We start from the raw sequence: 23,691 nt of genomic DNA, 5'->3' as shown, positions 1-23,691 counted from the left end.
CTGCAGCGGCAGAGGCGTCGTGACGTTGCAGCAGCCTGAGGCGCGCCGTGTGTTCTCCCAGGGAGGTTGTCCCCGGATCACGGGACGCTGGCAGTGGCGGGCTGCACGGGCTCCCGGGAGGGGCGGTGTGGAGAGTGACCTGTGCTCGCACACAGGCTTTTTGGTGGCGGCAGCAGCAGCCTTAGCATCTCACACCCGTCTCTGGGGTCTGCGCTGATAGCCACGGCTCGCGCCCGTCTCTGGAGCTCCTTTATGCGGCACTCTGAATCCCCTCTCCTCGCGCACCAGGAGACAAAGAGGCAAGAAAAAGTCTCTTGCCTGTTCGGCAGCTCCAGACCTTTTCCCGGACTCCCTCCCGGCTAGCTGTGGTGCGCTAACCCCTTCAGGCTGTGTTCTCGCCGCCAACCCCAGTCCTCTCCCTGCGATCCGACCAACTGAAGCCCGAACCTCAGCTCCCAGCCCCCGCCCGCCCTGGCGGGTGAGTAGACAAGCCTCTCGGGCTGGTGAGTGCTGGTCGGTGCCGATCCTCTGTGCGGGAATCTCTCCGCTGTGCCGTCCGCACCCGTGTGGCTGTGCTCTCCTCCGTGGCTCTGAAGCTTCCCCCTCCGCCACCCGCAGTCTCTGCCCGCGAAGGGGCTTCTTAGTGTGTGGAACCCTTTCCTCCTTCACGGCTCCCTCCCACTGGTGCAGGTCCCATCCCTATTCTTTTGTCTCTGTTTTTTCTTTTTTCTTTTGCCCTACCCAGGTATGTGGGGAGTGTCTTGCCTTTTGGGAGGTCTGCCGTCTTCTGCCAGCATTCAGTGGGTGTTCTATAGAAGCAGTTCCACGTGTAGATGTATTTCTGATGTATCTGTGGGAAAGAAGGTGATCTCCGTGTCTTACTCTTCCACTATCTTGCCCAGACCCCCCCTGTAATTTCCTTTTTTTAAAATTAATTTTTATTGGAGTACAGTTGCTTTACAGTGTTGTATTAGTTTCTGCTGTACAGCAAAGTGAATCAGTTATACGTAGAAATATATCCCTTCTTTTTTGGATTTCCTTCCCATTTAGGTCACCACAGAGCGCTGAGTATAGAGTTCCCTGTGCTGTGCAGTAGGTTCTTGGTAGTTATCTATTTTATACATAGTAGTGTATATATGTCAATCCAGTAATGTATATATGTCAATCTCGCAATTCATCCCACCCCTCCTTTCCCTGCTTGGTGTCCATATGTTTGTTCTCTATGTCTGTGTCTCTGTTTCTGCTTTGCAGATAAGTTCATCTGTATCATTTTTCTAGATTCCACATATAAGCAATGTTATCTTTATATCTTCATTCTTTTTTCTTTCATCACTCTGTGTTATTGCAAACTTCTGGCATCCCTGATTTCTGATGGGAAATCTGCTGATAGTCTTATTGAGGATTCATTATATATGATGCATTGCTTCTGTCTTGCTACTCTCAAGATTCTGTCTTTGGTTTTGGCTTTTGAGAGTTTGATTATACTGTGTCTTTTTAAATTTATTCTACTTCGAGTGGATTGAGCTTCTTGGATGTGCACATTTTTTCCTAAAATTTGGGAATTGTTCAGCCATTATTTCTTCAAATGTCTTTCTGCTAGTTTATTTCTGTCCTCTTTCTCTGGACTTCTGTAATGCATGTATTGATGTTATTGGTGTCCCACAGGTGTTTTAGGTTATTTTTCTTTATTCTTTTTTTTCCGGTGCTTCTCAGACTGAATAATCTCAGTCAACCTATTTTAAAGCTTGCTGATTTTTTCTTTAGCCTACCCAAATCTATTGAAACCATCCAGTGACTTTCTTCCCTTAATTATTGTCCTTTGTGGCTTAAGAATACTTTTCTGTCTCCTTTTTATAATTTTTTACTTTATTGAAATTCTCTATTTGCAGGGGACACCATTCTCCTGTTTTTCTTCAGTTCTTTGAACAGTATTTTAACTGTGCCTATTTAAGACAATTGATTTTCAGGTTTTGTCAGGTCCAGTTTTCAGGGATAGTTTTGTTGAATAGGCCATACTTTCCTATTTTTTCATTTGCCTTCTAATATTTTCTTGAAAATAGGACTTCTGAGTATTGTATTGTGGCAGCTCCAGAAATCAGATTGCGTCATTACCACCTCCTCTCAGTATTTGTTATTGCTGCTTTTGTGGTACCATTGTTGTTTAGTGACTTTCCTGAACTAATTTGGGGGTTGTCATTTGAAATAATACATAATACAAATACATAATACAAAATACACAATAGAAAATAAACCATTTAAAAGTGAATAATTCAGTGGGTTAGTACACCCACAGTGTTGTGCAACCACCACCTCTGTGTAGTTCCAAAAACAAATCTTTAGCCATCTAGTCAGTCTCCATTCACCCCTTTCTCCTAGTCCTTGAGCCAAAGACTTATTTTTGGTCTATACAGGTTTACCTATTCTGGATATTTCCTGTAAATGTAATTGTACAGTATGTAGCCTTTGTGTCTCACCTTCTTTTACTTATTATAATTTCAGGGTTTATCCATGTTGTAGCATGTCAATTCATCATTGATTTTTTGGTTTAAAAGTATTCCATTGTATGTATATGCCACATTTTGTTTATCCATTCTTCTCTCCATAGACATTTAGGTTTTTTCCACGTTTTGACTATTGTGTATAATACTGCTTTTCAACATTGGTCTGTAAAAATGTTTGAGCACTTCCTTTTTTTTTTTAAGGACTTTTTTGACGTGGACCATTTTTTTTTAAGTCTTTTTATTAAATTTGTTACGATATTACTTCTGTTTTATGTTTCAGTTTTCTGGCCTAGAGGCATTTGGGATCTTAGCTCCCAGACCAGGGATTGAACGCGCATCCCCTGCATTGGAAGGCAAAGTCTTTTTTTAACATCTTTATTGGAGTATAATTTCTTTACAATGTTGTGTTAGTTTCTGCTGTATAACAAAGCAAATCAGCTATATGTATACATACATCCACATATCCTCTCTCTCTTAAACCTCCCTCCCACCCTCCCTATCCCCCCCCCCACTAGGTGGTCACAAAGCACTGAGCTGATCTCCCTGTGCTATGCAGCAGCTTCCCACTAGCTAGCTCTTTTACATTTGGTAGTGTATATATGTCATGCTACTCTCTTACTTCATCCCAGCTTACCCTTCCCATGCCCCCCCATGTCCTCAGGTCCATTCTCTACGTCTCCATCTTTATTCCCATCGAGCCCCTAGGTTCATCACATCCATTTATTTTAGATTCCATATATATGTATTAGCATATGGTATTTGTTTTTCTCTTTCTGGTTTACTTCACTCTGTGTGACACACTGTAGGTCCATCCACCTCACTACAAATAACTCAGTTTGGCTTCTTCTATATTTTGGAGATTAATCCTTTGTCAGTTGCTTCATTTGCAAATATTTTCTCCCATTCTGAGGGTTGTCTTTTTGTCTTGTTTATGGTTTCCTTTGCTGTGCAAAAGCTTTTAAGTTTCATTAGGTCCCATTTGTTTATTTTTGTATTTATTTTCATTAATCTAGGAGGTGGATCAAAAAGGATCTTGCTGTGATCTATGTCATAGAGTGTTCTGGCTATTGTAAATAGTGCTGCAGTGAATATTGTGGTACATGTCCCTTTTTGAATTACGGTTTTCTCACAGTATATACCCAGTAGTGGGATTGCTGGGTCATATGGTAGTTCTTTTTTTAGTTTTTTGAGGAACCTCCATACTGTTCTCCATAGTGGCTGTATCAGTTTACATTCCCACCACCCTTTTCCCGCATTTATTGTTTGTAGATTTTTTGATGATGGCCATTCTGACTGGTGTGAGATGATATCTCATTGTAGTCTTGATTTACATTTCTCTAATGATTAATGATGAACATTCTTTAATGTGTTTGTTGGCAATCTGTATATCTTCTTTGGAGAAATGTCTATTTAGGTCTTCTGCCCATTTTTGGATTGGGTTGATTGGTTTTTTGATACTGAGCTGCATGAGCTGTTTGTGTATTTCAGAAATTAATCCTTTGTGAACTGCTTCGTTTGCAAATACTTCTCCCATTCTCAGGGTTATCTTTGTGTCTCGTTTATGGTTTCCTTTGCTGTGCAAAAGCTTTTAAGTTTCATCAGGCCCCATTTATTTATTTTTGTTTTTATTTCCATTTCTCTAGGAGGTGGGTCAAAAAGGATCTTGCTGTGATTTATGTCATAGAGTGTTCTGCCTGTGTTTTGCTCTAAGAGTTTTGCAGTGTCTGGCCTTACATTTCGGTCTTTAATCCATTTTGAGTTTTTCTGTATGGTGTTAGGAAGAGTTTAAATTTCAGTCTTTTACATGGAGCTGTGCAGTTTTCCCAGCACCACTTATTGAAGAGACTGTCTTTTCTCCACTCTATATTCTTGCCTCCTTTGTCATAGATAAGATGACCAAAGATGCATGGGTTTATCTCCGGGCTTTCTATGATATTCCATTGATCTATATTTCTTTTTTTGTGCCAGTACCATACTGTCTTGATTACTGTAGCTTTGTAATATAGTCTGAAGTCCAGGAGCCTGATTCCTCCAGCTCTGGTATGGTGTTTTTCTTTCTCAAGATTGCTTTGGCTATTCGGGGTCTTTTGTGTTTCCATACAAATTGCGAAATTTTTTGTTCTGGTTCTGTGAAAAATGCCAGTGGTTGTTTTCTCGGGACTGCATTGAATCTGTAGATTGCTTTGGGTAGTATAGTCATTTTCACAATGTTGATTCTTCCAATCCAACAACATGGTATATCTCTCCATCTATTTGCATCATCTTTATTAATTTCTTTCATCAGTGTCTTATAATTTTCTGCATACAGGTCTTTTGTCTCCTTAGGTAGGTTTCTTCCTAGATATTTTATTCTTTTTGTTGCAATGGTAAATGGGAGTGTTTTCTTAATTTCACTTTCAGATTTTTCATCATTAGTGTATAGGAATGCAAGAGGTTTCTGTGCATTAATTTTGTATCCTGCTACTTTACCAAATTCATTGATTAGCTCTAGTAGTTTTCTGGTAGCATCTTTAGGATTCTCTATGTATAGTATCATGTCATCTGCAAACAGTGACAGCTTTACTTTTTCTTTTCCGATTTGGATTCCTTTTCTTTTTCTTCTCTGATTGCTGTGGCTAACACGTCCAAAACTATGTTGAATAATAGTGGTGAGAGTGGGCAGCCTTGTCTTGTTCCTGATCTTAGTGGAAATGGTTTCAGTTTTTCACCATGGAGAACGATGTTGGCTGTGGGTTTGTCATATATGGCCTTTATTATGTTGAGGTAAGTTCCCTCTATGCCTACTTTCTGGAGGGTTTTTATCATAAATGGGTGTTGAATTTTGTCGAAAGCTTTCTCTGCATCTGTTGAGATGATCATACGGTTTTTCTCCTTCAGTTTGTTAATGTAGTATATCACATTGATTTGCATATATTGAAGAATCCTTGCATTCCTGGGATAAACCCCACTTGATTGTGGTGTACGATCCTTTTAATGTGCTGTTGGATTCTGTTTGCTAGTATTTTGTTGAGGATTTTTGCATCTGTGTTCATCAGTGATTTAGGCCTGTAGTTTTCCTTTTTGTGACATCTTTGTCTGGTTTTGGTATCAAGATGTTGGTGGCCTTGTAGAATGAGTTTGGGAGTGTTCCTCCCTCTGCTGTATTTTGGAAGAGTTTGAGAAGAATGGGTATTAGCTCTTCTCTAAATGTTTGATAGAATTCACCTGTGAAGCCATCTGGTCCTTGAATTTTGTTGGCTGGAAGATTGTTAATCACAGTTTCAACTTCATTACTTGGGATTGGTCTGTTCATGTTTTCTGTTTCCTCGTGGTTCAGTCTTAGAGGGTTATATCTTTCTAAGAATTTGTCCATTTCTTCCAGGTTGACCATTTTATTGGCATAAAGTTGCTTGTAGTAGTCTCTCATGATCCTTTGTATTTCTGCAGTGTCAGTGTTACTTCTTTTTCATTTTTAATTCTGATGATTTGAGTCTTCTCCCTTTTTTTCTTGATGAGTCTGGCTAATGGTTTATTAATTTTGTTTATCTTCTCAAGGAGCCAGCTTTTAGTTTTATTGATCTTTGCTATTGTTTCTTTTATTTCTTTTCATTTATTTCTTATCTGGTCTTTATGATTTTTTTCTTGTTGCAAACTTTGGGCTTTTTTAGTTCTTTTTTTCTCCAATTGCTTTAGTTGTAAGGTTATGTTGTTTATTTGAGATGTTTCTTGAGGTAGGGTTGTATTGCTGTAAACTTCCCTCTTAGAACTGCTTTTGCTGTATCCCAGAAGTTTTGGAACATTATGCTTTCATTTTCCTTCCTCTCTAGGTATTTTTTGATTTCCTCTTTAATTTCTTCAGTGATCCATCGGTTGTTCAGTAGTGTATTGTTTAGCCCTCATGTGTTTGTATTTTTTGCAGGTTTTTTCCTGTAGTTGATATCTAGTCTCATAGCATTGTGGCCACAAAAGGTACTTGATATGATTTCAGTTTTCTTAAATACTGAGGCTTGACTTGTGACCCACGATATGGTCTCTTCTGGAGAATGTTCCATGTGCACTTGAGAAGAAAATGTAGTCTGTTGTTTTGGGATGGAATATCCTATAAATATCAATCAGTTAAGTCCATCTCTGTCATTTAAAGCTTGTGTTTCCTTATTTATATTCATTTGAATGATCTGTCCACTGGTGAAATGGGGTGTTAAAGTCCCCTACTATTACTCTGTTACTGTCGATTTCCCCTTTTAAGGCTGTTAGCATTTGCCTTCTATATTGAGGATCTCCTGTGTTGGGTGCATAAATATTTAATTGTTGTATCTTCTTCTTGGATTCATCCCTTGATCGTTATGTGGTGTCCTTCTTTGTCTCTTGTAATAGTCTTTATTTTAGAGTCTGTTTTGTCTGACATGAGTATTGTTACTCCACCTTTCTTTGATTTCTATTTGCATGGAATATCTTTTTGCCTTCCCCCAATTTTAGTCTGTTTGTGTCCCTAGGTTTGAAGTGTGTCTCTTATAGACAGCATATATATGGGTCTTGTTTTTGTGTCCATTCAGCCAGTCTCTGCCTTTTGATTGGAGCATTTTATCCATTTACATTTAAGGTAATTGTTGATATGTATGTTCCTATTACTATTTTCTTAATTCTTTTGGTTTGTTATTGTAGGTCTTTTCCTTCTCTTGTGTTTCCTGCCTGGAGAAGTTCCTTTGGCATTTGCTGTAAAGCTAGTGTGGTGGTGCTGAATTCTCTTAGCTTTTGCTTGTCTGTAAAGGTTTTAATTTCTCTGTCGAATCTGAATGAGATCCTTGCTGGGTAGAGTAATCTTGGTTGGAGGTTTCTCCCTTTGATCACTTTTAATATATCCTGCCACTCCCTTCTGAACTGCAAAGTTTCTGCTCAAACATTAGCTGTTATCTTTATGGTGTTTCCCTTGTATGTTATTGTTGCTTTTAATATTCTTTCTTTTCTTCAATTTTGATAGTTTGATTAATGTGTGTCTTGGCATGTTTCTCCTTGGATTTATCCTGTATGGGACTCTCTGTGCTTCCTGGAGTTGATTGACTACTTCCATTCCGATGTCAGGGAAGCTTACAATTGTAATCTCTTCATATATTTTCTCAGACCTTTTCTTTTTCTCTTCTTCTTCTGGGACCCCTATAATTCAAATGTTGGTGTGTTTAATGTTGTCCCAGAGGTCTCTGAGTGAGACTGTTCTCAATTCTTTGCATTCTTTTTTCTTTATTCTGCTCTGTGGTAGTAATTTCCACTATTTTATCTTCCAGGTCACTTACCCGTTCTTCTGCCTCAGTTATTCTGCTATTGATCCCTTCTACAGTATTTTTAATTTCATTTATTGTGTTTTTCATCATTGCTTTGTTCCTCTTTAGTTCTTCTAGGTCCTTGTTAAACCTTTCTTGTATTTTCTCCATTCTATTTCCAAGATTCTGGATTATCTTTACTGTGATTACTCTGAATTCTTTTTCAGGTAGACTGCCTATTTCCTCTTCATTTGTTTGGTCAAGTGGGTTTTTACCTTGTTCCTTCATCTGCTGTGTGTTTCTCTGTCTTCTTAATTTTGCTTACCTTACTGTGTTTGGGGTCTCCTTTTCTCAGGTTGCAGGTTCGTAGTTCCTGGGTTTTTTTGGTATCTTCCCCCAGTGGGTGTGGTTGGTTTAATGGCTTGTGTAGGCTTGAGGTGGAGGCGACTGGTGCCTGTGCTCTGGTGGGTGGGGTTGGATCTTGTCTTTCTGGTGGGCAGGTCCACGTCTGGTGGTGTATTTTGGGGTGTCTGAACTTATTATGACTTTAGGCAGCCTCTGCTAATGGGTGGGGTTTTTGCTCTCTTGATTGTTGTTTGTCATGGGTCATCCAGCACTGGAGCTTGCTTGCTGTTGGGTGGAGCTCAGTCTTAGTGTTGCGGCAGAGATCTCTGGGAGAGGTCTCACTGATTGTTGTTATGTGGGGCTGGAAGGTCTCTGGTGGTCCAGTGTCCCGGACTTGGCTCTACCACCTTGGAGGCTCAGGCCCAACACCTGGCCATAGCACCAATATCCTGCCAGCTGCACAGCTCGGAAGAAAAGGAAGAAAAAAAAAGAAAAGAAAGAATCCCAAAACAAATGGTGGTAAAGCAAACCTAAACAGATAAAATCACACAAAGAAACATACACACACTCACAAAAAGAGAAAAAAGGAAATAAAAATAAAGAGGAAGAGAGCAAACCAACCAATAAACTAATCCACCAATGATAAGAACTAAAAACTAAAATAAACATAAAACCAGAAAGAAATTAGGTGCAGAAAGCAAACCCCAAGTCTACAGTTCCTCCCAAAGTCCACCTCCTCAATTTGGGATGATTCGTTGTCTATTCAGGTGTTCCACAGATGCAGGTACATCAGGTTGATTGTGGAGATTTAATCCTCTGCTCCTGAGGCTGCTGGGAGAGATTTCCATTCTCGTCTTTGTTCGCACGGCTCTTGGGGTTCAGCTTTGGATTTGGACCCGCCTCTGCGTGTAGGTCGCCTGAGGGCATCTGTTCTTCGCTCACACAGGACGGGGTTAAAGAAGCAGCTGATTCGGGGGCTCTGGCTCACTCAGGCCGGGGAGAAGGAGGGCTATGGGATGTGGGACGAGCCTGCAGCCACAGAAGCCGGCGTGACGTTGCCCCAGCCTGAGGTGTGCCGTGTGTTCTCCCAGGGAAGTTGCCCCTGGATCACGGGACCCTGGCCGTGGCGGGCTACACAGGCCCCGGGAGGGGATGTGTGGAGAGTGACCTGTGCTTACACACAGGCTTCTTGGTGGCGGCAGCAGCAGCCTTAGAGTCTCATGCCCATCTCTGGGGTCCGTGCTGATAGCCACGGCTCGCGCCCGTTTCTGGAGCTCGTTTAGATGGTGTTCTGAATCCCCTCTCCTTGCACACACCAAAACAGTGGTCTCTTACCCTCTTAGGCAGTTCCACACTGTTTCCTGGACTCTCTCCCAGGTAGCTGTGGTTCACTATCCCCCTTCCGGCTGTGTTCATGCAGCCAACCCCAGTCCTCTCCCTGGGATCTGACCTCCAAAGCCCGAGCCTCAGCTCCCAGCCACCACCTGCCCCAGCAGGTGAGCAGACAAGCCTCTCAGGCTGGTGAGTGCTGGTCGGCACCGATCCTCTGCGGGCATCTCTCTGCTTTGCCCTCTGCACCCCTATTACTGCGCTCTCCTCCGTGGCTCCGAAGCTTCCCCCCTGCCACCCCCATCCACCAGTGAAGGGTCTCCCTAGTGTGTGGAAACTTTTCCTCCTTCACAGCTCCCTCCCAGAGGTGTGGGTCCTGTCCCTATTCTTTTGTCTCTGTTTTTTTCTTCTTTTTCTCTACCCAGGTACGTGGGGGGTTTCTTGCCTCTTGGGAAGTCTGAGGTCTTCTGCCAGCGTTCAGTAGGTCTTCTGTTCAGCGTTCAGTTCTGTAGGAGTTCTTTCACATGTAGATGTATTTTTGATGTATTTGTGGAGAGGAAGGTGATCTCCATGTCTTACTCCTCTGCCATCTTGAAGGTCTTCCTTGAAGGTGAAGTCTTAACCACTGGACCGCCAGGGAAGTCCCTGAGCGCTTGCTTTCAATTCTTTGTTATATAGCCAGAAATGCATCATATGATTCAACGTTTAACTTTCTAAGGAACCTCCATACTGTGTTCCATAGTGGATCCACCAGTATACTTTCCTATTGACAGGTTCCATTTTTTCTACATTTTTGCCATCCAGTTATTTTCTTTAAAAAAATTTTTTTGGCCATCACAGTGGTAAGAAGAAGTATCTCGTGTGATTTTGATGTGCATTTCCCTAATGACTAATGACTTTGAATGTCTTTTTTATGGGCTTGAAGTAATCTTGTAAAGTCTATTCTTTTTCTCTGTTCCATTAGAGTGGTAGTCATCTATCAGTGAGACTTTTCCTTAAACCAAGGAGAAAGAAAAATATATCCTCCCAGTCTTCCCAGGTTGGCTCTGGTTGGGGCCTCTTTTTCAGTGCTTAGTGAAAACTGTTTAAAACTGTAACCACCTGATTGTAGCCAAAAAATCAGCCAGAGGTAGGAGTTTAGGGTCTTCACAGGTTTTTTTCCTTAGTATTCGTATAGCCTTCTCAATTTTCAGAAATAAGTAGGAGCTTTTCAGAGCCCTTATTTCCCCAAATATCTCTTTCCCTTGCCTTTTACTTCCCAGGCATTTTAGAATTTATTTTTTGGTCAGTCTTTTTTCTCTTAGTAAAGGTGACAATGGGTAATACATTTTTCTTTGCATGCTTTCAACAAACAGAACATGTGAAGCCACTTCTATTCCTGAGGGGAAACCCTCAGGCAGATGAAATAAGGGGAGGTACTTGAGCTAATTTTTCAGGGAGCCATATGACAGGTCAAAACACACATCAGTTTTTTGAAAACAAGGTGTACATTGTGCTGCAGGCACCAGCAGGCTGCACCAGGATCTTAAAACTGCTGTCCTCAAGGTAGCTGTTAAGATTGGGTTGAAGGGGTCATAGGCAGAGAAGTTATGACACCATGGTGTACTTGTGACATTTTAAAAATTTCTTCTTCTTTGTGTTTTCATTTTTTTGTTTTTAATTTATGGTTTTTGTAGTTTGTGATTTTACTGCAGAATTTTGAAAATGCTTAGGACACTTTTTGCCAGCCTAATCGTTGGTAGAGGGACAAAAGTTTGGAGTTCCCATTCCATCATTTGTGCTAATATTATTTCCCGACCTTTGAAATTGACATTTCTTTATTTGTTGACGTTAAGAATTTTCTTCTCGTTTATGGATGATTCGTGTATTTAATTCTTCAATTGGGCATTATTTTCCTCTGTACTTTTGTCTGAATATCACTTTTAACCATCACACTCTTCATTTTCTCTTTTAGGGCACGTAAATGAAGTAGAGTTTATGTGAAAAGCATTCTTAACTCTACGTCCTCCCATCCTTAGTCCTGACCCACACCCTCCTGTCTCTTCTTTTCAGGTTGTGCGCACAAATCAGTGTGCAGGAGAATTTGTCATCACTTTCCCTCGAGCTTACCACAGCGGCTTTAACCAAGGCTACAACTTTGCAGAGGCTGTCAACTTTTGTACTGCTGACTGGGTGAGTCTGGAATGGATGGGTTTGCAGATAGAAAAGTGTAAAGAATATGAGTAGAGGTTATTGTGGAGAAGGTAAGCACTCTGGTCTCCAGATTCTCTAATATAGTCTTGAACTGCTTACAGCTGCCTGCTGGACGCCAGTGCATCGAACACTACCGCCGACTTCGGCGCTACTGTGTCTTCTCCCATGAGGAGCTCATATGCAAAATGGCTGCCTTTCCAGAGAAGTTAGACTTGAACCTGGCTGTGGCTGTGTACAAGGAGATGTTCATTATGGTGCAGGAGGAGCGACGTTTACGAAAATCCCTATTGGACAAGGTGCGTGATGGAGAACAGAACTCAGGGATTCAATGAAGTAGCCTATGGATGGGAGACATAGACAGAAATTGAGTAAGAATTCTGTTCCTCATCTCTTAAGTCATACATTTTGAAGATGAAGAAAAACTGTATTTGTTTATATTTTTTTCTTCCGATTTCTCTACAGCTGTCCTTACAAGGTTGAGCCCACAGCAGGGCTCGGTGTTGGCTGAGGTGGGGTGTCCACAACCCTGCTCCTAGTCTTTACAGTATATGTGGGTTGAACACCCCCAGGGCATCACGGAGGCTGAGCGAGAGGCTTTCGAGCTGCTCCCAGATGATGAACGCCAGTGCATCAAGTGCAAGACGACATGCTTCCTATCAGCCCTGGCCTGCTATGACTGCCCAGATGGCCTTGTCTGCCTTTCCCACATCAATGACCTCTGCAAGTGTTCCAGTAGCCGGCAGTACCTGCGGTGAGCATGGGGCCTACTTAGAGGACACAGAGGAGTTTATAGAACTGGGCCAGATGTGCTTTTCTTTGCACCATTCCCCCAGGTATCGTTACACCTTGGATGAGCTCCCTGCCATGCTACATAAGCTGAAGGTTCGGGCCAAGTCCTTTGACACCTGGGCTAACAAAGTGCGAGTGGCCCTAGAGGTAGAGGATGGCCGGAAGCGGAGTAAGTGATAAGAGGTGGAACAACCCAAGGGCAAGCGTTGTTTCTTTTTCTTCAGCACTCCCAACCTCTTTTCTCCAACTGTTCGTAATACTGCCTACCTCTTGAAACTTTAACTGTCTCTCCAGGCTTTGAAGAGCTAAGGGCACTGGAGTCTGAGGCCCGTGAAAGAAGGTTCCCTAACAGTGAGCTGCTTCAGCGATTGACAAACTGCCTGAATGAAGCAGAGGCTTGTGTCTCCCAAGTCTTGGGTCTGGTCAGTGGCCAAGAGGTCAGGTATGTTAGAGAAGAGAGCCAAAAAGGATGGGCAGTATGTGAAAATCGGTAAGAAAAAATGGGTAGACCGTAAGTGAAGAATCCATGTAACAAAAGTTAATATGTTATATATTTGTGTATATATAATAAGTTATATTTATTGGTGACCAGTAGTTATAATCTAGTTGACAAGGCATGGATTCAACATAGGGTGACTTACAGTGAGAACTTATTAAGACATGAAAACAATGGGATATGAACAACAAACCATTGAAAATAGGCAATTTCAAACATAATATGTCATGAATGGAAAAATTGTAGTCCTGACCTATCAGCAAATTTCATAAAGATATTCAACCAGTGGAATTTCCACAAAATTTATGTTTTTCTATGTAGGCAGATAAAATTTTAGAATTTGGAAGAAATCCTCACATTGTGTTTACATAATTGGTTGCAGAAGTACATGATTAGCTGATATATGCCTGCTTCTCTGACTGAAAAATTAACTTAGTGATTATTTATATACATATGCTTTATAAATTTTAGGTAAAGGAAAAGTAGGAAGTAATCAGAATGTCAGAGGCATTTCTTTTTAACTTAAAGAAGTTTTTAAAAAGTTAAAGGTAGTAGAGGTGAATTCCCTTCTTGTAGATAACTTCTTTCCTTTTTCTACTTCAAAAGAAATAAAAACTTTCGCACCTTGACAAGGGATACTCATGGTCAGTGGCCTTGACTGCTGCTCATATCCTGTTGGCTGTTTACTTTTATGTCTTACTTATTCTACATTTAGATCTCCTTATGTGTCTTAACTGAATACTACAGCAAATAAGTTATCTAGGGACCATGTCATATTTTCGTTATGTCCAGAAAAACACTGTATTTATTTTCACTCTTCTAACTAATGACACTCACCCTAGACCCCAAACTATTAAATTTCCTCAAAAACTCAGATTCTCTTGGGCTTCCCTGGTGGCGCAGTGGTTGAGAATCTGCCTGCTAATGCAGGGGACACGGGTTCAAGCCCTGGTCTGGGAAGATCCCACATACCGCGGAGCAACTAGGCCCGTGAGCCACAACTAGTGAACCTGCACGTCTGGAGCCTGTGCTCCGCAACAAGAGAGGCCGCGATAGTGAGAGGCCCGTGCACCACGATCAAGAGTGGCCCCCGCTCGCCACGACTAGAGAAAGCCCTTGCACAGAAACGAAGACCCAACACAGCCAAAAATAAAATAAATAAAATTTTTTAAAAACTTAGATTATCTCACTTAGGTTATCTCCACTCTCTTCGTTAACAGTTTCTGTCAGCTATCAGTTGTCCTCAGGTCTTTTTTATCTTAACTTACTGGTTCACAGTACCAATTTAGAAAATGACTTTTAATTACATGGAAGAGAGATAAGGATGATGGGTTTCTCATGAATGCATGAAGTATGGACTTTGCAGGTTCATTGAGTGAATTCTTTCTGCCTGACTCCTGCAGGATTGAAACACCACAACTGACCCTGACTGAGCTCCGGGTCCTTCTTGAGCAGATGGGCAGCCTCCCCTGTGCCATGCGTCAGATGAGGGATGTTAAGGTGAAGAGGGATGTGGCATGGAATGCTTGTTAACATCAGATACTAGCAAAGTCTAAGATGCTAGGAAGGTGTGAGAACTGATTATTCTAAGTAGCTCCTTATGATACATCTTTCTTAGAAGCTATGCAGATGGCTGGTCCAACAATGTCTATCCTGATAGCTTACAGTACAAGGCGATATCCTCCAAACAAAAGTTATTATACATACTAAGCAGAGGGCTACATGAAAGTCTTACTCCTGTCATTGGAGAACCTGAAGGGGGTGGGAAGATTTTTTTTTTTTACTTTAAAGTCTCAGGAAGCTTTCTAGAAGAGTAAGATGGTGTTAAAGTAGGCCAAAAAAAAGTAAATTTCAAATAATTAAAGGAGAAGCAGGGGTATTTATGGTAAATAAATCAGTTGATATCAAGCAGACCATGTCTTAGGACATCATTGAAGATAAGTGGGAGCACAACAAGGCCAGCTGGTTGAGTATCAGGGTGAATAAAGAATATGTTTGTTATTCAATTTCTCTACAGGATTTCCTGCAGCAGGTGGAGGACTACCAAGCTGAGGCCCGGGAAGCCCTGGCCTCACTGCCACCCAGTCTGGGGCAACTGCGGTCCCTGTTGGAAAGGGGGCAGCAGCTGGGTGTGGAAGTGCCTGAAGCCCGTCAGCTCCAGCAGCAAGTGGAGCAAGCACGATGGCTAGATGAAGTAAAGCAAGCACTGGACCCTTCAGCCCAAAGGGGCTCCCTGGTCATCATGCAGGGGCTGTTGGTTACAGGTGCCAAAGTAGCTTCCAGCCCTTTTGTGGAGAAGGCCCGGGCTGAGCTTCAGGAGCTGCTGACCATTGCAGAGCGCTGGGAAGAAAAGGCTCATTTCTGCTTGGAGGCCAGGTGGAGCCCAGGCTTTTTTCATATTACTGTGACTCGAAGTCTTTGTAGTTTGGGGGTGATCCTAAGTATGGCTTCTAATGCACGACCCTGGTACCAGAGTCCCAGTTACCCATACAGTAAACTATAAAGGATTAATATGACATGTCATACAGTCCTATAGATACTTTACTGTTTAAAGGCAATAATTGAGGAAATACTCCTGGCCTGAGTTTGTTCTCAGATGAGAGACACTGGACGTGACTTCTAGAAGAGTCACGTTTACTTTGGTGTTTAGAGAGTTCCTAAGAATTGGAGAATTGTTGCTCACTTTCTCTGTCAAAGTTTTCATTGCCTCTGATTTTGCCAAAGAAATCTAGGACCAAAAAAAACCCAGTGTATATATACATTAAGGATTGGTTCTTTCTCCCCAAACGTTTTTAGGCAGAAGCATCCACTAGCTACACTGGAAGCCATAATTCGTGAGACAGAAAACATCCCTGTTCACCTACCTAACATCCAGGCACTCAAAGAGGCTCTGACCAAGGCACAGGCTTGGATTGCTGATGTGGATGAGATTCAAGTGAGAACCTTGTTTCTTTTCCTACCTCAAACATTCAGCTAAAAGAAGGACACTTCGGTCTTAGATAACTCAGTTGGGTTTTGCTAGAAAGTGGAAGCTGCAGGTTGAAGGGCACCCTTAAGGAACTAAGGGTATCAGCATGAGAACAGGTGAAAGGGAAGCACGTGCACGGGCCTAGAGCAGAGAGTATCAATGTGGAAGGGGCCAGACAAAGCAGAACAGAACAAGTGGCCTGTTAAGTAGATGTTTTTTCCTGAAGTGAAACTGGGAGTTCTGATAGAAAAGTTGTTGCTATCCCTCTTTTTCCTCCAGAATAGTCTAGATTCTTCATGACTATGCAGCATGAAACTCAACATTGGTCAGCATGTCTGCACTTAGTTTTTGACATTACTCAGCTGAGCTTTTCTCTTGCCCCTATCACAGAATGGTGACCACTACCCATGCTTGGATGATTTGGAGGGCTTGGTAGCTGTGGGCCGGGACCTACCGGTAGGGCTGGAAGAGCTGAAACAGCTAGAGTTGCAGGTACTGACAGCACACTCCTGGAGAGAGAAGGCTTCCAAGATGTTCCTGAAGAAGAATTCATGCTACACATTGCTGGAGGTGCATCCTGTGACCATGAACCACACCAGTCATATCCCTGGCCTTGCTCTTGTGACATGACTCACATAAGAACATGGGACTTTGGACGGTCCTGGGAGGAGAGGAAAGTGGGTGTGAGGTGGGGAAATCCTGACTTCTCTGTCTGTCTGCCTCAGGTGCTTTGCCCATGTGCAGACACTGGTTCAGACAGGACCAAGCGCAGCTGGTGGATGGAGAAGGAGATGGGGTTATATAAATCTGATACAGAGCTGCTGGGACTTTCTGCGAAGGACCTCAGGGACCCAGGCTCTGTGGTAAGGAACTTGGGCACAGATGGGGTGAAGAACCTGCCCAAAAGTGTCTCGGCTGTGTGACTGCAGGTAGACCACTTGCTCCCTGGGCATTAGTACTCGTGGTTTGTGGTGTTAATGGCACCAAAAGAGGGATGGGGTAGACTGCTGATCTGCCATTCTTCTGTCCTGGGCCTGGCAGATTATGGCCTTCAAGGAGGGGGAACAGAAGGAGAAGGAGGGAATCCTGCAGGTTCGTCACACCAACTCCGCCAAGCTCAGTCCATCAACTACAGCCTCCTCTGCAACCTCCATCTGTGTGTGTGGGCAGATGCCAGCCGGGGTGGAAGCTCTGCAGTGTGACCTATGTCAGGACTGGTTCCACGGGCGATGTGTGTCAGTACCCCGCCTCTTCAGCTCCCTGAGACCCAGTGCCACCTCATCACCACTGCTGGCCTGGTGGGAGTGGGACACCAAATTCTTGTGTCCACTGTGCATGCGCTCACGGCGCCCACGCCTGGAGACCATACTGTCACTGCTGGTAGCACTGCAGAGACTGCCTGTGCGGCTGCCCGAGGGTGAGGCCCTACAGTGCCTCACAGAGAGGGCCATTGGGTGGCAAGGCCGTGCCAGAGAAGCTCTGGCGTCTAAGGATGTGACTGCTCTTTTGGAACGGCTGGCTGAGCTTCGCCAGCGGCTGCAGCTTGAACCCACACCCAAGGATCCCCATACTTGCTCTTCAGCTGCTGTCTCTGACCCTCCCAGAGAAGGCAATGGCAAGATGACCAAGGTTAGCAGCCCAGTGCCAGCTCTTGTCCTTAAATTTCATTCTCCTCTCACTACCTGTATTTACTATGCAGCCCTGTTTTTGTTCTTGAATTTTCAGTCTCTCTTGGTCTAGCATCCCTGCCCCATTCATGTTGTGCAGATCCCTAGACTTCCCACTTCTGTAAACTTGTGTCTGCTTTCCTGTTGCAGGAGGTGGAGGATCCCCATGCTTGGTGTTTGGGGAGGAACAATAGGGCCTGGTACTTCTGCTGTTGTGACTCATCCTTGCTTTCATTTGCAGGTCCAAGGGTTGCTGGAGAACAGAGACAGTGTAAGCAGTCCTGAGAAGGTAGCTGCTGGGTATGACTTGTATAAGACAGGTATGTCTAAGTGTAGGTAGGCTGTTGAATAGATACTACCAGAGTAATCCATGTAGTCCTTGGCTTTGTCAAGGTGTTGTGGATCAGACAGGAGCAGACTCTAATGCAGCCTGTCTCCACATGCCCCAGACTTGGAACAGCTCTCCTCAGTACTGCCCCAGTTGATTGGCCCCGTATTGGAACTGCCTGAGGCAACTAGGGCCCCCCTGGAGGAGCTCATGTTGGAGGGGGATCTCCTTGAGGTGACTCTGGATGAGAACCACAGCATCTGGCAGCTGTTGCAAGCTGGGCAGCCTCCAGACCTAGCACGGATCCGCACGCTTCTGGAGGTGATGTGGTGGGGTGATGGCCAGGGCCAGGAGATCAGACCAAGTAGGCAGAAATTCCAGGCCTGGCCACTGACCCACAACTCCTTTCTACTTGTCTGTGTATTATTTTAGCTGGAGAAGCCTGAGCATCAAGGAAGTCGGATAAGGGGCCAGGTACTTGAGAAGCGACGGCGGCGGCAGCGGAAAGCAGATCTGGGTAGAAAGAGTGAACGTATTGTTCAAGAAGAGGTGGAGTCAAAAAAGGCCCGGAGTTCACAGATCAAGCCTGAGGAGGGCCAAGAGGAAGAAGAGTTTGAGGAGGGAACAGATTGTGAAAATACATTCATGACACCTCCTGCAGAGCATAACCCTATCTTGAAAGGGAACCAAAATAACTTACAAGAGAAGGATTCAGCTCCTACAACACCATTTCCTTCTTTAACACCTTTGGTACACTTGTCGTACCCTGAGCAGCAAGAGTTGTGACAATAACACAAAAGATTTTTATTTAATACAACTGCCTCCTGGACCTTTGTAGGTCCTATACCTTCTTTTCTACCTAGGATTTGTCACTTCAGACAGTTCTCAAATCCTAACTCCTAAAGGTCATATTTTTTAAGCTGTGTCCCTACGGATAGCACCTTTTCCCAGCAACATTACTGTGACTAGCATACAGGGAGATATTTCCTAAGCCACTTTTTTTCCTAGACTGGTGCAAATAAAACTTGAGAAAGGCAAATGTCTTGGGTTTTTTTTTTTTTTTTTCTCTTCCTGTATTCCTCTTCTTTTCCCCCTTATATCTTTAAAATATTTTGGTGCTTAAAGTCTTTTTCCACCTTCATTCTACATCCTTTTCTTTTCTCACCTTGGTTCACATTGTAATAAAAGACATTTATGATGTAATTATTTGGTAAGGCCAAAAAGAATAGAGCAAAACACATTGTTTGAGCTGTTGTCTATGTTTAATTTATTTACTTAGAAATAAAACACCACCAGGTGTGTTTTGAAACTGCAGATCTTTTTTTTGCATTTTTGGGAATACAGAAAAAGTGAAGGGCTGAGGTCTGGAAATGTAAAAATTTAGTTTTAAAATGCATAATGTCTTTCTTGGTAGGGATGAAGGACTGTTCATTGTATAAGGTGTTAGACTTAGGTCAAGGTTCACTTTTTTTCTCATGGATGCCAGTTTCAGCACCATTTACTGAAACGTTATTTTCTTTCTTTATTAGCATTATGTCAAAAATGTTGCTTCTACTGTGTGTCTGTGTCTTGATCTATTCCATTGTCTTGATTAATGTAGCTTTTAGGAAGTTTTACGTTAAGGTAGAGTGGTTTCTCCCACTTTATTCTTTTTCAAATTGTTCTAGTAGCCTAGAACCAATCTGTTTTTCCATATACAGTTGGCTTTGAGTTCTGTTTCTGATAGATTTGAAGTGGAAAAAGTTACTTGTTCAGCTTTTCCTGTGCTTTCAAATGATAAATATAACATCCCATCTAATAGCATTTTTTGTAAGATTTCAATGAGACCAATGTGTAAATATCTCAGGCAAGACCAGTACAAGACCTTTAATCAATTTGTTTTTCTTGTTTCTCTCTAAGGGGTCTAGTCATATAGATGCTGTTGTACTATTACTCCTTTCCAGTAATCTAATTCTGTCTACCTGGTTTGAATGTCTTAAGTCAATGCTGCTCCCTCTCTTCCTGCTGACCCCAGCAGTGTAGACTTCTTTGTTTTTCTATGAAATTTCATGCCTGTAATCACTGCCACCCTGTTTATTCTTTTCCCTTTTCTTCTTTAATCCAGCAGGTGATACTAAAGTACAGCTTTGTTACTGGGAAACCTAATCATAGTCTCCTTCCCCCAGATTTACCTTTTTCACTTGCCCAAAAAAAAAAAAAAAAAAAAAGTGATATCCTCTTGCAGCATAAGGATCAGGTAAAATAGAATGTCTTGTGATATTTTATCGAAGTAGAAGAATTATTTCTTAAGCTTTTGTGTCTTTCCTCTTCCCCCGCAATATGGCAAAAGGACCTATGATTCCCCATGGGCCTCAGAAATTTTGTGTTTTCTAAAGAGTGTCTTCTAAATACAGCATCTGCTCCCTGTATTTGTTCCCTCAGTCTACATATGCAGCTCACCGTTTTGAGAATTACCATTTAATGGAAAATACTGATAATGTAGTGAAAGAGTTGAGCTTCTGCCTGCAGAGTAGAACTATACGACCCAGCAATTCCACTGCTGGGAATACCCTGAGAAAACCATAATTCAAAAACTGACGTGCACCCCAGTGTTCATTGCAGCACTGTTTACAATAGCCAGGCCATGGAAGCAACCTAATGTCTGTGTCTACTGACAGATGAATGGATAAAGAAGATGCGGTGTATACACACAATGTTACTCAGCCATAAACAGGAATGAAATTGGGTCATTTGTAGAGATGTGGACAGACCTAGAGACTGTCGTACAGAGTGAAGTCAAGAGAAAACCAATATATTAACACATATATGTGGAATCTAGAAAAATGGTACAGATGAACCAGTTTGCAAGGCATAGAGACAGGTGTAGAGAACAAATGTATGGACACCAAGGTGGGAAAGTGAGGGGTGGGATGAACTGTGAGATTGGGATTGACATATATAAAATAGATAACAAGAACCGGCTGTGTAGCACGGGGAACTCCACTGTACAGTAGAAACTAACACAACATTGTAAAACTTTACCCCAATTAAAAATTTTTTTTGGAAAACAGTACATTAACTCATGTGGAACCTAGAAAAATGGTACAGATGAGCTTATTTGCATGACAGGAATAGAGACGCAGACGTAGAGAACGGACATGTGAACACTGCGGGAAGGGGAGGGTGGGACTAATAGGAAGATTAGGTTTGACATAAATACACTACCACGTGTAAAACAGATAGCTAGTGGGAACCTGCTGTATAGCGCAGGGAGCTCAGCTCGGTGCTCTGTGACGACCTAGATGGGTGGGATGGGGGGCAGTGGGAGGGAGGTCCAAAAAGAAAGGGATATGTGTACATATACAGCTGATTCACTTTGTTGTACAACAGAAACTAACAACCTTGTAAAGCAACTATACCCCAATAAAAAACAAATTTATTGACTGGACACAGATTAAGAAGTGCCAAAACCATGGTGTGTTGATAGAAAAGACACAGAAGGACTCAACTAGATACTCAGTTAATATATGGTAAAAACAAGGTATTGACTAGAAAAAAAATAGGATTATTAGGGCTCTGGATATTCCCTTTTAAAGCTGGTGATTTGGAACCTCCCTTCAGTACTTTTAATACCCGTTTGTAAATCCGAGTTAAGGCAATGATTGGCAGAGGGATTCCTCTGCCATCTGGCAGATGACCAGTCAGGCCTCTTTGTTAAGACTTATGGCTCTGCCAGGCACTGATTCATTGTTCTGTTACATTCTGCTGTATCTCTGGAAATTAACCCTACAGAGAATGAGAAGAGAAATTCATGTCTTCAGCACATGCACTGAAAAGTTCTCTTCAGTTGTTGCGTTGCGTCTGCAGGATGCAGGGGTGCGGATGACGAATAGGCATCTCTTGCCTTCATACGGCTTAAATCTTCGGTCACACAAGTGGTTCACTTGCAATTTCCCGTATGTACTGGAAGGTTTGCTTGGTCCTCAGTGTTCTGGGCTGTGCACTCAGAGCCACAGAAACACGTGTGCACATGCAGAGCTGGCTAATTGAGATGCTGGGTGGATGTCCATCAAGCTGGAGACCTACGAGTATATGGCATGACCCAAGTTACATCACTCCAGGGCAAGATGCTGTTTTTACAAGGTCCCAACGAGTCACTGTAACTCAGGACATCTATTTCCATCCAATATCCACTGATTTAGTCTCAAATCCTAAAAGAGCAATTGCCCCCGTTAGCTTTCCAACAGCCTTCCCAGCTTGGGTCAGTCTGTACTGCATCCCACGTCCTTTTGGATCCATAACCTATGAGGGATCTGGACAGAACTTTGAGGCAACCAGTACAGCCTCATGTGCCTAATTACAATGGCTATCAGGGAATCGAATAAACTTCTACCACTATGATCCATGGATTATGCTGAAGGGAAGCATTCTGGGATCATTTTCAAACACCCTAAGGAAGAAAAGAGATTAGTTGGAGTGCCCATAAACTCAAAACGGAAGCAAATTTCAGAGTTGTGCTTTGTTTCCAACAGAGAGACGCGAGTACTTTTCTTTTTTAGTCAAGGTATTGTGTTAGTTCTATTTCATTAGCATATTTCCAACCCACTAATATAGGGTCGTTTAATACCATCTTGCTTATGTCAGACACCTGTGCACATTTTCCTCTCACCTTTTAGTAGAACAAAGATTCAAAAATGCCGAGGTCTATTACAGCAATTTTAAGGGTGCAAACGGTAACTCTGATATTTTACTGAAATGCTTTTTTTGGAGTCTGAGATTCATTGTTCAGCTTTCTCTGTCAGAGACAATGAAATAACACCTGTTTTGTTTTCAGGGGGAAAAAACGTGTCCTGTTTCTGTGAAATAATTTCCAGTTTAGTTTGTGGCTCTCCTTTAAATGTCAAGAAGAATAAAGATTGGGAGACAATACACCAGAATGTTGATGCTCTGAAAAAAGACATTTCTAGGTTTTTTTTCTTCTTGTTCTCACTTGTCTACATTTTCTGCATTTCCCCTAATGGATAATTATTTTTATCATTGTGATTATTTAACATATACCAAAGTTGGTGATTCCACAGTTCCTAAAGTCTTCGTGGGATTCCAAAAATCATTAATGATTTGGGAGCATCAGTAACTTTGCCTGCAGGGTCCGTTCTAATTTGTATGATTAATAACCTACCTGAGCATTGCTCTGGATGATCTCTTTTCTTCAGATGTGTCCACATCTGGTTTCCAATGAGACACCTCAATCCTTGTCGTGCTTCCTCTAACCCCTTGGGCCTGGGTCTCTTTGGATGACATTTTTTAAAAAAAATCTGCCCCATTTTCAAAGAGCGGCCACTCTCTATGTCACAAATATTGTGATTCATTACTTTTCTCCACAGCTCATCAGAATTCTACACTAATTTTGTTCCAAACAAACTGCTGCTCCTGAATTTTCAGGTTCATAGGAGCAGCAAGCCATCTTAATAATAATAACCACAATTTACTGAACAGTTAAATATCTGCCAGGTGCTCTGCTAGGCATTCTGAATATGCCGTTTGATTCAATTCTCAAAGCAACCCTCTTATGGAAGCAATATTAATAGACTCATTTTTTTTTTGTTTTTTTTATGAGAAAGCTGATGCTTAGAGAATTTAAGAATCTTATCCACCTTCCCGAAACCAATTAATGATCATGCTAGGATGTGAACACAGGGCTCCTTCACTGCAGAGCAAGGCAGGCCACACTGCCATGGGATTCAACAGCCGATGTCCATTTTATTGCTTCATCTTTCAGGCAAGAATGTAAGTTCCATAAATGCAGTTTCTGTATCGGCTTTGATTATGCAGTCAATTTCCTGGTGTTCTTAAGGATATTTG

General features: G+C 42.4%; 1 protein-coding gene across 1 annotated transcript in view; it reads left to right on the top strand.

The window, feature by feature from the left end:
- Positions 1–18,886, top strand: part of LOC118889465 (lysine-specific demethylase 5D-like) — a 52,919-nt gene extending 34,033 nt beyond the window's left edge. The window contains exons 7-20 of the mRNA XM_036841228.1: positions 11,462–11,581; positions 11,704–11,898; positions 12,172–12,353; positions 12,436–12,560; positions 12,686–12,833; positions 14,291–14,387; positions 14,905–15,263; positions 15,684–15,822; positions 16,246–16,425; positions 16,581–16,718; positions 16,897–17,484; positions 17,764–17,842; positions 17,972–18,171; positions 18,283–18,886. Of these exons, the coding sequence (XP_036697123.1) occupies positions 11,462–11,581; positions 11,704–11,898; positions 12,172–12,353; positions 12,436–12,560; positions 12,686–12,833; positions 14,291–14,387; positions 14,905–15,263; positions 15,684–15,822; positions 16,246–16,425; positions 16,581–16,718; positions 16,897–17,484; positions 17,764–17,842; positions 17,972–18,171; positions 18,283–18,636 (2,904 nt within the window). The 3' untranslated portion in view covers positions 18,637–18,886. The remainder of the gene's footprint in view (positions 1–11,461; positions 11,582–11,703; positions 11,899–12,171; positions 12,354–12,435; positions 12,561–12,685; positions 12,834–14,290; positions 14,388–14,904; positions 15,264–15,683; positions 15,823–16,245; positions 16,426–16,580; positions 16,719–16,896; positions 17,485–17,763; positions 17,843–17,971; positions 18,172–18,282) is intronic.
- The last annotated feature ends 4,805 nt before the right edge of the window (positions 18,887–23,691 follow it).

This window comes from Balaenoptera musculus, chromosome Y (assembly GCF_009873245.2).
Source record: "Balaenoptera musculus isolate JJ_BM4_2016_0621 chromosome Y, mBalMus1.pri.v3, whole genome shotgun sequence".
Taxonomy (NCBI): Eukaryota; Metazoa; Chordata; class Mammalia; order Artiodactyla; family Balaenopteridae; genus Balaenoptera; species Balaenoptera musculus.
Note: the sequence above shows the minus strand (reverse complement) of the source record. Positions and strands in the feature narration are given on the sequence as shown.